General features: G+C 26.9%; 1 protein-coding gene across 2 annotated transcripts; it reads right to left on the bottom strand.

Annotated features, from left to right (window-relative positions):
* Window positions 1–605: 605 nt before the first annotated feature.
* Pu (GTP cyclohydrolase punch) lies at window positions 606–17,866 on the bottom strand. 2 transcript variants are annotated; one of them, XM_089216649.1, is made up of 5 exons: window positions 17,351–17,866; window positions 16,815–17,024; window positions 5,328–5,525; window positions 4,522–4,606; window positions 606–1,668 (listed from the first exon to the last, which is right to left on the bottom strand). In XM_089216649.1, the coding sequence occupies exons 1-5, from the start codon at window positions 17,517–17,519 to the stop codon at window positions 1,539–1,541; spliced, it is 792 nt and encodes a 263-aa protein (XP_089072775.1). In that variant the 5' UTR covers window positions 17,520–17,866; the 3' UTR covers window positions 606–1,538. The 2 variants fall into 2 exon arrangements, with proteins under 2 accessions (XP_089072775.1, XP_015369831.1); XM_015514345.2 differs by having other exon boundaries at window positions 17,363–17,864.
* Between the last annotated feature and the right edge of the window lie 1,503 nt (window positions 17,867–19,369).

Here is a 19,369-nt window from a genome sequence, read left to right as displayed (position 1 = left end):
ATGCATATATTATTATCCACAGGTAATTAATTTAACAATGAGAGAACGCGTTTAACATGTTGTTATTCTATCGATTCTATCTTTAAACATTAAAGTTGAGTACAACAAAAAACTCTTTTAACGAATAGTTAATAATGCGCATTTAAAGGATCGTCTTTTTTGATTTTGACTGCAGTTGTAGGTAATAATAACGATAATGAGCAACCTAAACTTAGATTATGTAGCAGATGAATTAAATACCAAACTTATGTATTTTGAGCTTATATTTTCGGGGGAACGTGGATGAAAGTAAAATTTGAAATGTAATTAAAATACGAATATAATGTTACAACTATTTATTTTTTTTGTTTTTCCCAGGAGTTTAAAAATGCGTCATCGATATTGCTATACTTGAATCTTACCGATTAAAGTACGTATTTGAGTGGAAGGATAACGGGTTCACATTTTATTCATTGCGTAATATTGAATACACGAAAATAACGTTTACAATTTGAATTATAATATATAATATAATAATAATAATATATTATTTTATTATTTTGTCATACAAATATTTGTAATAATTTATAATGATCAATATAATATAGTAATTAATAAACGCAAAGTATAACCAAACCGTGCACAAAGCGAATATATTTTATTTCAATACAATTTGGTTATAATAGAGTATAAATCAAACCAGAACAATAAAATCTATTTTACGACAATAACACTTTGACAAAAATATAAAAACAATAATATCATATAGATTTTTATTTTTAATAACAAACATTAACACGTTTAACTCGTCTCTGAGGGAAAAAGAAGCGGGGAGAAGAACCACGGATTATTATGGTTAACAGTTGACTAATAATTAAAATAGATATTAATGATTATGATAGTTTTCGATTAACACTTGGTTGGACTTATCTACAACAATATAATGGTATGTTAATATAAACAAGTCTAGACATTAGTTGATAATTTATTTTCTGAATAATATCGTTAATTAAATACTGCGAATAATTAAAAAATATTATGTATTATTTGGTCACATATAGATAATGATAAGTTTATAGTAAAAACAAAAAAAGGATTAAAATATTAGTCATCGATTGAGTTACTGGTAACGTTAAAAAAGATTACTAAACATTCATATCTAGATATAATCTATGGAAACAACATTAACAAGTTTCATAGATTTTCATTATTACGATAATCTGATTAAAAAAAAAATGAAAATGTCAATGCTGATCCTTTTATGTATAGATATAAGATATAATATATATATAATATCGTGTGTGTTTTCAAAAGTGCGCACACATATTCCAGGTCTTCTTTTACTTGTGTATACGTAGGTAAAAGTGAGTAGGTAGCTAAAAAGTTTTGTGTAACGCTATATATTATATATAAACCTATGTATATAGATAAGTACTTATATATATATATGTGTACGAATGATAATAGCAATTTGTTGGGGTAAAAAGGTTCGTTATCGTGTAATAACACTGTAGTGGGTAGTTTTGTGAATGCAATGTTGAATGCTGTTTTGGAAAAATTCATTTTGACTGGACTAGGTTCAAAAATTCTTCGCGTGTCTTTGAGTCGTCTCTGAACACTCCCAACATGGTAGACGTGACGGTTTTGCTGTTTATCTTTTGAACGCCTCTCATGACCATGCACATGTGACTGATGAAATATATAGAGAAAAAAAATAATAATTATCACGTAATTCTTAACCAGGGTACCTGTTCTATTATGCGCTTGGCTATTGGCAATGTCTACATTATTGTTATAATAAGTGCGGACTACAGCAGACGTTATTATAATGGACTGGCGTCAAGATAATATAGGCTTTGGATGTATAAAGCGGAAAAATTGGGTATCAAATGTCTTGTACTTTACTCTTGTACCGAACGTATAAAAAATCTGAGTGTTTTGAACACCACCACCAGCAGCATAATTTTAGAATTATTGTATTTTTTTTTAATAAATAGGTTCCTCATTTTATTGCTTTAGTTCAATCTTTCAAATTATAATTAATTTTTTTTATGGTTTTCGATGTTTTCGGTGAATTGATATGTTGCACTATGCCAGCCCACTTTTTGTTTTTAAAACAACCAACGGCGATACTATATTACCGTCTATTCGTATTAGTATACAAAATAGATATAGGCAGTTTGAAATTAACCCTTTTATCGAAATGAGTGGCTTTCTCTTAAAAATATTTTTTCAATTTATTATCTAATATAATGATGTTTTACGTATTTATAACGTTATACGTACTTTTGTTGTTCAAATGATAACTACAATTTTATGATTTATTTATTTATTTGAAACAGTTTTAAAAGCTCATACCAAGTATTTTTTAGTATTATTATTTTTTAATGTTATAATTTAAGGAATATGTCACATTAATTAAACGCCAAAGCATGTTTTTTATATTAACAATAACAGGAATGAAATTTAGTATTTAGATTTAGTATATACACAGTTAATATTATTATATAGTGTGGTATTGACGGTATTGTGGTGGTAGTAACAATAGTTATAATAACTTAAGACAATTGAATACCACTTAAACCTATTATTTAAAATTCAATAAACTTTCAATGGTTATGGTAAAACACGTATTTGACGACTTGTGGAATTCTTATTTTTATAGCTCGAAAATTTATGGAAATTGTTAAAATATTTTTTTTTGGTAAATTTAATTGTTAAATTTAATCTTGCTAATTACTAAATGCTGAAACCTTAATAACTTTCACAACAACTATACGACATAGTGTAAATATTATAAGCATTTAAGTAGAAAAGCATTTAAAGCTTAATTTTATTCCACGAAGCACAATAAATGTGTTTAACTATTCATTAAACTAGGGTGGCCATACGCCACGTTTAAAACAGGATTGTCTCTTTTTTTATCATCACATCCCGTTGTCCCAACAAACATAAAACGGGACGCTTTTTGTCCCGTTTTTTATAGATGATCTTGTTTTAATTCTGTTATCTCCGTATAATAGTATTATTATGTGTAAAAAAAATTAATCAAAGTAATAAATACAAAACAATATAATATATAACTACAGTTTAAAATTTGAAAGTTATTAAATATAAGAGTTTTCGTGAAATGATTGAACAAAAACAAATCCAAGTAAGACGTGTTACGTTAAAATATTAATTTTACTCAACATTATTTAAATTTTATAATTAATTTAATATATTAATTTAAAAAAATATTAGATTTGTATCTACCTTAAACTCTTTTTCCAGTTTTTTTCCAATATAAAAATGGTCACTCTATATTATATTTACTGTTGCTTTGTATATTATAATGCCATGATATAATTGTTTAAGCATTTTATCTAAAGGTTAATTTTTTAATTTTAAAATCAATTAGTAATGTACACTTATAGATTTATTTAGATGTAAATTGTACGAGTCGCGGAAGCAATGCTAAAGCAGTTCTCGCGGTGTCGTCGACTTCAAACAGAAAAAAAAAAGATGTAAATTGTACGTACATTTTTTTTCAGTAATTTACCGTGAAAAAATTACGTAAGTTTTATTTATTTAGTATCATTATAGGTTTAATAACGATCTCGAAAATATCTATCCTTTCATATTTAATAAATGCATAGTTACGTTATGGCTTATTTTGATATTCTGTGTATCAAATATGTAGGTTTCTATATATGGTGCTTTTTGTTAATTGATTGAAAATAATCAGAAAAACATCTGTATTCTACATATTATGATTGTAGTTATTAAAAAAAGATTTTAACTAAGTCAATTATGATAACAAGATGTTTTTAACTTTGTATAATGTATTGGTTTAATGGTTTGGTATTTCTTTCCAGATATTATAAGTAAGAATTAAATGATATTAATGTAATAAAAAGTCAGATTTATGTTACAGGAACATGTGTGACTGTGTGAGTACCAGTTTAAAAATGATTAATTTCATTTTATCTATGATGAACATAATATAAATACATTTGATATGAAAATCAGAAATCAGAATTATATAATATGACTGTTTTTGTTCTCATAACTTAAAATGTTTTACCTATAACTTCTTTTACATTGTAATATTGTAAATATTAAACTCGTTAAACGTTTAATTTTAGAGGACATTATTTTTTTGGTATAAAAATAGATTTATTAAAAAATCAATACATTCATATATCTGTAAATTTAGCAGGACTACATATTTGTATTAATTCAAGTAAATTAACCTTTAAATTTAATTGATTGACTTAGATTTTACTACGAAGAAACGAGCAAAAGGTGTGATACAGCTTTTAATACTCTCTATTTTATTTTTAAACATCGCACAACAAGTGTAATTTCAACAGTTGATGATCGTGAATTGTAGCAATAAATGTTTGTTTCCATGTATTATTAATCAACGTGTAAGTCCTGAGACTAAATCCTAACACTATTAACTATTATGACTTGTAATTGAAAATACTTTGCCACATTTATAAAGTTATAAGAATGTTACCATAGACAAAAGTTTTTCGATAAAAAAATTTAACTTACACTCCCTCTATGATCACGGCAACTCCAGCAGGTTGGATCGCTTGGGTGACAGCCACAGCAATCTGTTTAGTCAGTCGCTCTTGAACTAAATCACAGACACAAAAAAAATATATATATGATTATTCAATTTATAAATTTATAATAAATTGCATGGTATGAATTGTGTCAAGCAACATAACATTTTTCCCAATTAAATTTTAATTAAATAAAAAATGTTAATCCGTTGACTACGTTTATCGGTTGGTTTTTTTTATATTAATAATAAATCTAACAAGAAATGGTGTTCCGTGGTTTGTTAGGTAGTCTAGTTATACCTATATCTATATATAAATTCATAAGTATTATATTTTAATTTCTATAAGTTATTGAAAACTGTTAAAAGGGTTTTTTTCTTCAGCACAGCCGGGAAGAAGCTATTTATTTATTTTATTGTTATTTTTATTATTCTCTTGAATTGAATTATCTACAAAAAGAAATTAAAAAATTACGTATAAATATATTATATTGATATGTATTGTAAATATACGAAATGTTTAAATTTTTTTTCCGTAGTATTGTTTTTACTTATCATATTATTGTATATTATTCTTATAATTTAAGATGTCTTTAAAATTATAAATTGCTACGTTTTGTGATAAGCCTAGAAGTATAATTTTACCATTATTATATTAAAAAATTTCAATTTAATGATTGATTTCTAAGTTAAGGTAATAACTGCATAAAAATATTTTTTTTCTTCTAACAACTACTATAATTAAAAACGCTTGGTTATTTTATTATGAGCATAGTATTTTGTTCGTTTTTACCTTGAAGTCTTCTGCTGAACATCTCCACAATGCGTGCAAGTTTGCTGAGGCCTAAAATTTTGTTTTTTGGCAAATATCCAATTGAAACTTTTCCGTAAAACGGAACTAAATGATGTTCACACATACTAAACATTTCAATGTCTTTCACCACAACCATTTCATCGTGATCCTCGTCAAATACCGCATCGTTAAGTACGTCTAAAACATATTTATACAATAATATAAATTAAATACTGATAAAATATAAAAAATATATTTTTAACACAAAGAAAATGTCATAATTTATGTAATTTTTTATTTGTAGTATTCATAATTTAACTTGAAAGGTAATTTTAAACGTTCTCAGCATATAATTAATTATTTAGATCACTACGACCAATGCCATTTTACTTATATATATAAAAAAAAAAACATGAATTTATTATAAAATAAACTCTCAAGCAAATTAAATAGTTTCAGTTATTTGTATGGGAGTTTTTTTTTATTTTGGGTGAAGGCAAAACACAAGGACTCTTCCTGAAAACATATCATCTTCGTTAAATTATGATTGATTTTTAAGTGGTAATTTCTAATTACATTTACTGGTTGTTACTGGTTTGAAAACTTTTTGATTTAATAATTATTGAAATAATATAATATTACATTTTCTATAATTAACATTAAATTAAATTTTTAATATAAATATATTCTATATTCTATTATAAATATATTCTATATTCTATCATAAATAGGTATAACACTGTACACATACATGAATTCCTAGTCGTCAATTATCTGGTAAGGATTGTTAGAAAAATTAATAATTTAATTAATAATTTAAAAATTATTTTTAAATAATAGATTTTTAATATAAATATATAGTAGTATCTTTAAATTTGCTTTCAGTAAAACCTTTATAAATTACACAGTTGTACTATGGATAATGATTGTATTCGGATCACGTTAAAAATTATTTATATAAGACCTTCAGAATACAGTTAATATTATTAAAAATATAATTTATTGGAATTTTTAGGTGTGACTTTAACGATGAATAAGCAATATAAGAAAAGCTTATATCACCATCTCCATGGATTACTTACAAAAGTATTAATTATAAACTGTAGTTTATTATTGTAATTGACAACTTGTAATCATAATATCGCATATTAATCTAATTAAACTATATTTCGTAAAAACGAATGTTTATTTTGAGTTATACCGAATGGAAAATATTCTGTGAAAAGTTAATCTACTCGTTGAACATTGTATAATATTATTCCCTGTTGTCTCCTTTTACTAACGCACATAACGTAGTAAATCTTATCTTAAAAATGATTCATATTATATAGTATGTATTTTTTTAAAATATTATAGAGTGCGAATTAACTTATTATTAATTAAAACATCAAGTGAGCATATTATGTTTTAATTATGAAGCAAATTTTAAAATGTTTATATCTCGTTTTAAAATCATACATAGGGCCCAAGATATTATTCTTGCCTTTTATTCACTTTAATACTAAAAATAATAAAACAAGTAAACCGCATTATTCTGAACTTAAAATTTGCTATTCTGAGTGTTTGTGAGACATGCGTGGGCAAAACATAGTTCTCTTAACATTAGATCGAAGAAGGGTATTAAAACTTAATCCAAAATCACTAAACCCATTATACGCGTGAGAACCACGAGTGATTAGAAGTAAATAATATACGTGACCTGGAATTATACGATACTGAGATGATGGATATTAAAAGTTTGTAGTTAGGTGAAATATATAGGTACATAATGTATATTATGATAGATTCAAAGCATATAACTATGGTGGTTGAGTTTAACATAGAAATAGCCACCTTTGAATGGAATTTATTAATAAAGTCATACATTTTTACACCTAATAATTAATAACAATACTTAATAACCTTAACTCTGCTGGGATAAAGTTTTTTTTTAAATGATTTTTATGTCCAATTAAATTACGTTACCCCTTTCTTTGGTAAATTTAAAAATGCTTCTGTTGTGTATAATTTATTATTGCCTGACATAAAAAAAATTGTTTGAAAACGTCTAAAAATCTTTGAAACGAGATCTACCCTACAGCACAACAAGCATATTAATTTAATTTAATATAAAAAAATTGTATGGTCCATCTTAAGTTTCACTATTTAGAAGTCCTAAGTAGCAGTACACTTAATGAAAATGCAATAAGTAGATAATGCGAGCAATGCATCTTGAGTAAAAAACGTAAAAAAAAAACTGTTATTTTTATTTTTATTTATTAGGTATCTTATATAATTGATGATCAATCACATCTTATTAGCTACTAGCCTTTATTTTGACTCCAATCATTGGTGACTTTTGTACGTAGGATTTTCACTGCATTAGTTAGTTTTAAGCTTAAGCTAATCACCTTTAGTTTCTTGGAAAATCAATAATTGTCTAAAATATTGGATTCAAAAATGCATGCCAGAGGTATAATATTACAGTTTAAACTATATTATAATTACTTAAAATCCATTTATTGTGCGAGAGCTAAGATTTATATTATGTCATAAGTTATTACGAACAGCCAACAGCCACGATAAAATGTTTGGATTATTAAATATTTATTTTAAAAATGCAATTTTAAAATTTTCTTATTAAATTGAGTCTTAAGTATATAATCATTTATGTTTCACATATATTTTATAAATTACATATACTTTAAATATACAATACAATTAAAAAGTATAAGACTTTGTTGGTCTTACTAAAGTGACATCATGTTCAGTGAATCCAAATATAAAATGTATTCCTATTTCAATAATAATACATAAGTATTATTTAAGTCTTAGAAACTTAAAAAAATAATGAACTTTATGGATGGTTATTGATATTTGAATTCATGTAGGTATGTATAGGTCCCATCCGTTCTTAGTTTTTTTCTGGCAATGAAAAAATGTGTATAGGTATAGGTACTTATAGCTAAAACACAATTTCACTATAATGAAAATATGTTACAGGAATGTCTATAGAAAATGTATTTATTTTAATTAAATTACAAAATTTAATATTGTACATAATTTATTATTCTTTGTGAAAACACCAATATTTAATTTTTTTTTACTAAAATTAATCAAATCTTTAAATCATAAATTATTTTACTTTTTATTTAAAAGGAATCAAAATATATGATTTTGCCATGTTTGAATTTAATTTAGTTCTTAACGATAATTAATTTTTATTCTTTAACGTGTAAGAATCAAAATAAACGATTTGGTAGTTGGAAAAATTTGATGTTTTTTTAAATATTATTTATTGTAAAAACCAATTGAATTTAAAAAAAATTGTTTTATCCATCATTAGGTTTTTGGTATAAAATAGTTGTGATAACACTGATAACTGTATTGTTTGTGCTTTGAAATAAAAAAAAATTGTTGTCACACGGTTTCATTATACTGGTCATCATGGCGGATATACGTAGGTACTTACTGCTTTGGGTGCATCTACAAACTATTCTACGTTAAATGTCATCGGCAGATAACGCGTTTGAAGCTGTACCCAGAAAAGGTAATTGGTACCCTTTGTGCGGGCACTCAAAGCCAGCAATGATAAAACATGATTTAAATATGAAATATACGGAACAAATTACAAAATTGATGCCTGTTAGAATTTGCTGCAAAATATTAAAAGCATAATAATATGTACCTACTCACGAAGTGTTTGAATTCGAGTATATCCACTGTGAAAATAGGTTGGGATACAACGAAATATCATACTTTAATATAAATGAACTCTAAAAACTAATACGAAACAGCGTACTACACAAAACGTATGTACTTAAATTAATTAATATAACATAATACGGGTACTAATTTTAAAATGTATGGTAAGCAGATATCATTCAATCATCGGTGTATTATTTTTATTTTTTTATGTATGAAAGGATTATGATATTTTAAGTGTCATTATGGCATAATATGATCTATTACATACAAATAAACTTTTTTTTTTTACTTAAACAACATTTTAAAATTTTATATATATTATATACATAAAAATAATATGTTTAGTTGTAGTTTTAATTGATAACCATTATGGTTAATGTTTGTTATTAAAAAACTAATCAAACAAATGATTGAATACAACATTAGTTTAAAATAAATCATCTATAATATCAATCATTTGAGTTGTTTCATTTGTTCTAATATAATGTATACGCATCTATATATTATGTTTTTAATATGTTTTTATTATTAATAAGTTTTCTTTTATTTAGATAAGTATCCATATAGCTTAAAATAATAACGTAGAATAGTACGTTATAGGAATCGAGTATAAACCAAATAAAATTTAATAACCATGTTAATTATTGTATTGACACATATAAATATTGTTGATTTGGCTTTGTGATTTCAATAAATTGTAATTATTCGTTGATGCATGACTGGTAATTAATAAAAATAAATGTACATGTCTGATGATAATAAAAAAAATAACGATACGTATATTGATTACAATATCCTCACAATTATTGACTTGTTATAAACATATTATGTACGTAATATAATATCGTTAACACAAATCGCCCCTCCAATACCCGTGGCATATATATTTTTTAAAGCGGATAGTGGGGAAATGGGGTATGGCATTCAATCAGAACGTCGGCAACCACTTGTAACCGGACCAGTATTGTACAATACCTCAAAAGTACGATGATTTAAAAGCTTTTCCGTCCCATTATAGAAATGACGGCAATTTTCAATTTGCTGTTGCCAAGGGAACAATGCGTAGACGGTTTATCAGTATTATCGGGTCGATATGTACGTATATTATTTAAAAAAATACTTAAGGACCAATAAAGTACATTATAGCCCGACAATGTAATCGCTGTCGAACAAGTAAGTAGTTGAATTTTAGTAGGTTTTTATCTTAAAATGTCAATTTAATATTTTTGAATTGACAAATCTTCAATTTCATCAATAAATCATATAATATAGTGTACGAAATTACTTAGTGTATCGTTTAACGGTATAATGACTATAATGTATATAATGTATAAATGATTTTGCACTCGAAATTATTAGACCTTTTATACAATAACGTCCAACTCACACACGTGTGCTATTGAACATTATTATGTGATATAGCCCGAAGTGTTACATTGATTTTTATCTAATGAAAATTCAGAGAAAAACATAAACGATAAAATAAATTGACATACTTCCCGAGGCATTTCCCAGTACTTTTATTGTTTTTAGAGCATAGAATGAGCGAAGGACACATAGACGCTCACACCCATTCACATAAATGTATAATATAATAGTATATAGTATATATATATAATATTCAGTATTTAATTATTTTCAATAGAAGTTGGAAGTTAATAACCTTAAGACTAAAAAAATGCATAATGCATATTATGCATATAGGCGTGTTGTATATTATAGTAGGTACATAATGGAAACTCTTAAATCAAACAATTGAAGGGCTTTAATTTTGAAATATTATTTTTATATAATATTATCTTGATAAAATAAATTTATAAAAATATTTTTGAAGGACTTAAATTTTATAAATAATTTAGTTACTTTTATCTAATATTTGGTATTATATCTAATTTATTTTATTTTTTGAAAAAAATAAAATAATCACATTACTATCAACTATAAACGTATCTAATAACCAGAATACCAGATATGAAGTTATTAAAAAAAGTTAAATCAAAATGAAAAGTAGCAAATGAAAAATAAACTAATGTCCCTTCAAGTTTTTCCAAAATATTGAAATAACACAAAAACATAGTTGGACACTATTATTAATATTATTGGTATAACACAAGACTACAAGACTTATCACACATAACTTATAGTGAAAAAAATTAAGATAACAAAAAAAATGTATCTAAAATAATCAGTTAGGTACAATCATTTGAAGGATAGAAAAAAATGGTTCATATTGTTTGATAATTTAAAAACTCTCAATAGCCCGTTTTCTTGTCCCCTCGGGGTCCATATATATGTATTTACAAAAAAAAAAAAGCTACGCATTTATGGTTCGACTACATTTGATGATTTTGAAACGTTGTGAAACACTATTATAAGATGTATTCATTCGATTATCACCAAAGCGGTTAAACTATATTATTTAAAATAGTGGCTATTGGCAAAATAATAAACGTTTTAAGAGGACGCAGCAGGTGCAGTATCATAATTATTTCAAGTTTATTACAATATTAAATATTTTATATAGGTAAATGAACACAAGATAAGGTCTTGAACACGATTAGTTACAATTGTATGTGAATATTTGGCACCTACAACGATGCAACGGTACGAAAACGTTTAATAGCAACATTATGACTAATAAATGTGTACCTACTACTGTGAACAATCTTGTGGATTATGATATCGATACATATCCTTGCCAATTATTTTAATATTGACGGTTGATTTCTTGACTGTCAATTATTTTTAGAGATTTATAAATCCACGATATTATCATATACCTACCTATGTTTATATCGTGTTTATTTTGTAACACAAACAGAGGAGATACTTAGAACTTATATTATATAGTATATTGATATTATAAATTATAAATTTTAATAATTTATTATTATTATATAAACACCATCACACATTCTATTATGTTTATAATATAATATAACATAACAATGACACGTTCATATTGTTATTTACTTGGGGATATTACGATTTATGGTTTCAAAGTTATTATGTAGGTACTAGATACCATATACCGTGTGTCCAATGCATGCACTACTCGTATGACTAATGTCTAATCATATATTATTGTAGGTATTTTAATATTTCGGTAAGCCAATACCGCTATAATATACTGATGCCTGATAAATAATTTTTTGAATACTTAACTGTTTGTACTGTAGTAATAATGATATTCAATTAATTTTTTCTTTTACATAATATATATTAAATTAATTTAAATTATTGCAAACTAGTTTACTTCGTGACAACTTATAGTAATAACCTAGGTACTCAAAAAAAAAAAAAATAAATATTAATTTATTTTATTTTAAGGAGCATCGTTGAATTCAGTAAATATTTCTGAATTCAAATAAGTGTTTTTGTGTTATTCTAATAACTAACTAATTAGTATTAATAATGTATGTGTTATTTAAGATAAAGATTTTTTAGTATAATATATGAATTCAATTTAAACTTCCAACTTTTTTTGGATTGCTGCAACAGAATTCGGCAAGTTAAAATATTTTATTCTTAACACTTCCCAAAATTTAAATTAATGTTATTAATATTGCAAAATAAGTTTTACTTGTTTTATTTTTAATATTTTAGACACGTATTAAATAATATTATGATAAATCCATAAAGCAGTTTTAACGTCGAAACATTTAATAGATGTAGGTAGGTAGTTTAAAATACATTTATAAATGAGTATTTAAAAACGAACCGTATTCCCGTGAACTATTCACTTTACTAAGATTGTACGTCAAAATCAAATTACTAAAAGCTAATGAATGCTTCGCAATATATATCAGCAGCAGTAGCAACTATCCCGTAAAGTATTGATAGAATTTAATATTCTCGAACCTGATGTAATTTATAGCGTTATAATTGTATTAGTTCTTACCCACCCGGCACCCGCACTCTCGAAAAACGTCAACGTCACAAACGACATAAGCTTATACTAACAGTATGTATTGAAAATGTTTACTCATAATAATTTAGTATTGACAGGCAATTTAAGTTTAGAACAACGTTTTTATCCTTGCGTTAAATCCAATAACACTATTTAATATAAAAATGTTGATGAATCTATGTTCACCAATCATATATTATTTTTATCGCTACTGTTAAATCATAAAAATAATTATGTACCAGCAGGTACGTATACATATACGAGATCGTCAAGGTGAGATAGTGTTATACATATGCACACACGGTATTTGCTTTTTATTGAAGTGTTATTTACTTATTTTTAATTTTTATATCCTAGACATAGTTTCTCCATATTTTCATTGATTACCGTGAAAATTGTATAAAATAAAATTTATGCAAATTAAATGGCAAGACCATTGATTGAGACCACAAACCAAACTCCATGAAATCAAAAATACAGTAAACGAATGACCAAATTCAAATCTCAACAGAAAAGAAAATTAGTAGTTTATCCTCTTTGAATGTATCACACGAAGATAAAACACAGTTTCTAATAGCTAAAGAAGAATTTCGTATCATTTTTTTTCAAGAGAGTGAATTTTATAATTTTAATTCGTTCAAGTGCGTTTTCTTGAATTAAAAGGTTGCTTCATCGATCAAATTTCAAGAATATTTACCTACAATTAAGTTCAGAACAAAAATAATCTACGATGGTTCTATTTGTTGTAAATCATAAAAATTATACTCGAACCGTTTTGAATTATAAAACATATAATTTAAAATTACGATTTATATGGTTTCCGGAAATAGTATATATAGAACAACTTAATTGAATACATTTATTTACACAGTTTTAAGTTAAACGAACCGACATTCGAATTGAAGGTGAATAAATTATTTGGAAAATTATATTAAATATCTTATTTATTAATATGTTAATATATAATATTAAAACCCTTGATTTAACTCGATTTAAATGTGAAAATAATTTTATCGATTATAGGTAATTATATTATGAAATGATTAATAGTAATACATATTGATTAAAGAGAAACAAATTAACCGTCAATAAGTAAATGTAGAGTTCAATTTAAATTTGGTATTTTGATAGAAGTATAAAATAATGTTGTCATGTAGTGTCGCATTTAATAATTCTCCTTAAAATAATAAGACATATTTAATAATAATAATCAAATTATATAAACTACTCTGCAATAAAATATAATACCATTTAGGTCAGGTTATTATAATAATCAATTACTGAATAGTATAAGTGGTGAAAAATTAAAATTTAACGATTAAAACTCGATTGTAGAGCATGCGGTAATACATTGTTTGCTTAGGAAAATATTATTTTGTGCGCAAAATGACCAAAATCAAACAATTTTCACGTTGTCGCTTATTGTTCTGCTATTATTTTGCCCTGATAAAGTACAGGAGACACCGATTGAAACAATAATTATTATTGTTCAAAGTGATTTAGGTAGTCACGTCACGTCGACGTCAGTGATATGCGTGGTATTATATAATGTGTCATAATGTGATGTCTGAGCTTTGCCCTACACTTTTTCCCTGGCTTAACGAATTACACAGTAATGCACTTAAAAATCACATTTTGAAGAGCCAGGGGTGGCCGATTGGGTAAGAATGGGCCTGCAGTTATGTTCATGTATTATTCAATAGCGAAACCTTTTTCCACATACGTGTATATACATCAAAAAGATAGCCACGAAGTTATCTCAAGAAACTGGCGGAATCAATTACGGCGAAACGCTTTCTAAATCTCCGACACTTTGCCGTTTTAATCAAATTAAGTACTGGAAATAAAAGGATTCAACGGCTAAAATGAGAATAACATATGTACCTATACCCATTAATAAAAATATCAAGGTTGGGTTTGCATTGGAAACGTTTTAAGCGATATATTATAACAACGGCTGTAGATTTTTGTTTTTTAATTTTCGTATATAGTTATTACGCCACCATGTGCCACATAACCATGGTATACCTATACCTAAGATTATGGCAGGTAAAGAGTATTGGCTACGCTGAGTTGTGTTAATGTGTCCACCGCTGTTGTAGCTGCAGATAGACAAGAAAGTCGTTTGTCAACGAAAAAGCTAATACCCATGGCAAACCACTATATGTATGTATTATTTTTATTTTTAACTATAAGCTTCTTAAAATTACCTACTTTTTTGTTGTTGTGAAACTGGTCTCGTAATTTTATCGTGTGTGATAAACATTTAGTTCATTTACTTAGTTTCGTATATTTACTATAGTTTATAATTCACGGAATCATTTCGTAATTTATTTAGATTCATGAAATTAATTAATTTTTTGTTTCCATACATGGCATAATAATATTATGTTACACTGAAATTTAAAAAAAAAAACACAACGACCCAAACGATTTTTTATTTGCATCATTGTTCTTTAGATATCACCTATAAAAATATATATTTGCCATTTACTTTAATTTTCATACTTTATAGTTATAATAACAAATATGCCAAACATTAAAAAATAGTCAAAAATTTCAAAAAGTTATCAACTAATGATAAGAAAGATATATTGTTTTATGAAAGATAAAATATAACATGAAATATTATAAAGTCTTAAAATTGTAATATCATGCTTATTTCTATTTGGACTGAATCACAAACTACAGACATATTGAAAGGAAAACAAAACAACCTATTGATGATAATATTATAGTTATAACAATAATCCCCTTCACTTACAACTACATATACCACAAAACATATATAAATATCAACTTCCTGTAACTAATACAATTCTTGACACTACTTGCACGTTATTCCAGTAATTAATGAATAACTATATTCTGCTTAATTATCTTATCATATTATAAAATAATAATATAGGTACTCACACGCGTGAGAGTTATATTCAACGGTGCAAGGCTAATTTTGCAATATGTTCCTTAGCTACACCTTATGATTTGTGCTAAACGTAGATTGTTGTGAATAGGATTTTTTTTTGAATTATCTATAATGACGTCGAGACCGACATGATAATAGATATTATTTAGTGTATATTTATTTATTGTGTATATGTAATGTGTATTGTAATGCACTACAAGTGTTTGGATAAATCGTCCAATATAAGAATATATACCGTGGATCCGTGTCGACGATTCACCCAACATGCATATTAGCACTCACTCCCATTTTCTATTTATAATATGTTATTTAATTTCTGATTTTTGAAACCTTTATTTCACTTAAATTCCATACTTTCAAATAGTTGGTTTTTTTTGTATGCCAGTGTCACTTGTTATACTGCCGTCTCCAATGATAATTATAACTTTTTTTAACTAAGAACGACAATTTTTAACGATAAAATGTCGGGATTTTAAAAAATGATTTATTTTTAAAACGTTGATCCAATTTGAATAAGATATCTTTTTATATTAAGTGTAGTTGTAATATTTATTAAAAGTCTAAAAAATTTATAAATTATAACGGAATTAATAACAAATATTATATTTTCAAATTATCATAGTCCTCACATTTTTAAACTTGTAACGATTCTCATGAAATGTTACCTTAAGTACTTAAATCATAAGAACCAAATCGTTGGAATTTAATTTACAATAATGCAAGTTTGAATACAAATTGCCAACGAACACTCCTTATTTGGCATAAATTAAATGTAAGTACTGTAAATATTGTTTTATATCTTACTAATAAATTCGAAAAATCGAAATTAGAAGAAATTAATCGTTATAACTTATAAGATAAAAGAGTGGTAAGAATGCTGGTTGAATCACCCTGTATATGTAATTTATTGTATTTGACATAACGATTGTCATGTATGATAGTAATCAAAACCATATAAAATTACCCTTTAGCGTCTGATCGTAGCCCTTTGTGAAGAACAGCATTGCCTTGGCAGCCCTCTCCGGAGTCTTCAGCAACCCTTGGCGCTCGGGGTTTTCACCCAAAGCACTCAAAAGCATCTTGTATGAGTCAGTCATGTCCGGCAAAAGGGCTTCCCGGGTGGGTGGCTTGTGGTCCAGCTCTAAGTCGTGATGAAACGTGCAGTTCTCGTGACCTGTGGACCACAATCACATTCGTGACATACATTTTTCATCTCAAAACACCCATACACACATACACACACACATATGTTATACATACACACAAACTATTAACTTTAAATTGTAGCAAAAATAGAGCTCTATCATACACGGTCCAAACATACCATAAAAGTCTGTAGGTATATGCGTATATGTATGTATGTGTAGCATGCAACTAAAACTACCCACGCATTCGTCATCGTAAATGTACGATAGATAGATGGTAAAATATCATACCCAAAACCAAACTATCGGTATTGTTATAATTATAATTAATATTAGTCAATCGCTGTAACCGTACCCGGTGTCTTACCTGGCGTGGTGGAAGTTCTGGGCGTTTTCGTGTTGCCCGTGCCGTCGAATTCATTTTCGTCTTTCCATGACGCAAGTTTCTTCAGCGCCGGAGGTTTGTTCTTTTTTAGCAAGCTCACCACGTCAGTGCCGTTGCCGTTGGAAACTGTCGTGGACATGACTGTGGAAATCGCTGGTTTGGATGTGAATATTATATTATTATTATGTGGTATTATCAACGAAATCGGCAACACCGAACGGTGACGATAACAGAGCGACGGGCAGAAGATTGGAATATACAATATATTATATCAATATTAATATTGTGTGTGCCTTTGTATTGTTGCGGGGGAGAGAAAAAGAAAATGTGATTGACAGGTGGACTTGTGGCGGCGGTGAGTGCTAAAGTGAGCTGGACGTCTGGTGACGGTCAGCGAACGTCACTGAATGCGATTCCGGGAGAGTATCAGCGCGGCTCTCGTGGTCCGGTCGGGTCTTCGGAAGAGTGATGCGCGCGTGTGCGAAAGAGTGCGCGCCGGACGAATTTATATGCATGACGGCGGAGGGGAAGTATAAATAGGTGCCGCCACCACGTATCGTTTGTCAACTTCGCACTTTTCTCCCTCTTTCTTTCCCCTTAACCCCCTCAGCACACTCACACGTCGTATTCGTGTGGTTTTCGACTTTGATTTTTACGAAGCATCGACGATGCGGTATTAAAATTATGTAATATTTACCTACCTACTATTTACAATGTATAAATGTGTAACAAAAAGAATAAAATTAAGATATTTACAATATAGGTATGACATTATGAGTCTCTATTTTACATTTTATATTATATTATAATAATATTATGCGTGTGATTGGGCTAATCGAAATTTAACGAAAGAGAAAAGTGTTAAGTATAAAGCATAAAATATGTAAAATGCGTCAATTAATGCGATGCAAATTTAATTGATTAATAAGTACCGTAGTGATATAGATATTACATTTTTCGAATAGAAGTGCATTGCAAAGTGCTTTTGGGATTTTATAGAATAAACATTATTGGTGGATTTGTTTGTTTTCTCTCAACTCGGGAGAATGTCTCAAAATACTGCAAATAACGATTTTGTTTTATTGAAATTCTTGTGTATAATATAGAGATATTATAGGGTTTAAAACCTTGATGATTTTCTGTGCTTGGACCTAAATGCCACCAACCGAATAATTGTTGTGTTAAATATAATTACATGTCTCGGATAAATGTATTTTCAATCATTAACAACGATGAATTATTGTTTAGACAAGTTTTAAAAAGTCGGCTCATACTATTATAATATTCATATCTGACGATGTGATATTGTTTTATAGAAGATTTGAGATTATATTAACATTAATCGATTAACTAGGAAATCGGTTTATATATAATTTTCGTTTAAAATATATATAATATTTAATATGATACCATAAAGAATACAATTAGTGAAATCGATATTTATATATTATTTATTTAGATTATAATTATTTTATCTTTTATTGAACTGTAAATAATACAAAATTCAAAAAATCTGTGCATTTATGAAATCGTTTAAAGTACAGATGGTAAAATAATTAAGCATACAATCAATAACAATATATTATAATATTATGCATAACGTAGTAAATAAATAATATAATAATGTCTATATAAGTTGTTGATTTATTGTACTGTCTACTGATATATTAGGTTCTTACTAACAATATGTTCTTTCTGGGCTACGCGTTAACCCATCATGTAAAAAAGTTTACGGTTTTGAAAGGTATATAACAATATATATGAATGAGTCAAGGACCTTATTATAATATTAATAATAAACATACGGTTTGGCTAGTTGTTTAGTAAAAAAAAAAATATCGTCTGTATATGATAATATCTACGAAATTAGTCTGATTAAATGACCCTGACACTTCAATAGTAGGTTCGTACATTTTTTAAGCAAAAAGTACTTAAATATGGAACTGCTGAGTTTTTACTTTTTATCAATTTAATCGTTATTGGATTCCT

Source organism: Diuraphis noxia, unplaced genomic scaffold (genome assembly GCF_037042655.1).
Source record: "Diuraphis noxia isolate RWA-SAM2 unplaced genomic scaffold, SU_Dnox_SAM2 contig0001, whole genome shotgun sequence".
Taxonomy (NCBI): Eukaryota; Metazoa; Arthropoda; class Insecta; order Hemiptera; family Aphididae; genus Diuraphis; species Diuraphis noxia.
Note: the sequence above shows the minus strand (reverse complement) of the source record. Positions and strands in the feature narration are given on the sequence as shown.

Excerpts from the sequence above, each read along its gene's own strand:
- Pu (XM_089216649.1), bottom strand. The coding sequence starts at position 17,519 with ATGTCCACGACAGTTTCCAACGGCAACGGCACTGACGTGGTGAGCTTG. Across the intron at positions 4,607-5,327 it reads GTTCAGCAGAAGACTTCAAG|TTCAAGAGCGACTGACTAAA; the intron begins GTAAAAACGAAC and ends TCTGTGATTTAG. Across the intron at positions 1,669-4,521 it reads GCCGTGATCATAGAGGGAGT|TCACATGTGCATGGTCATGA; the intron begins GTAAGTTAAATT and ends ATATTTCATCAG.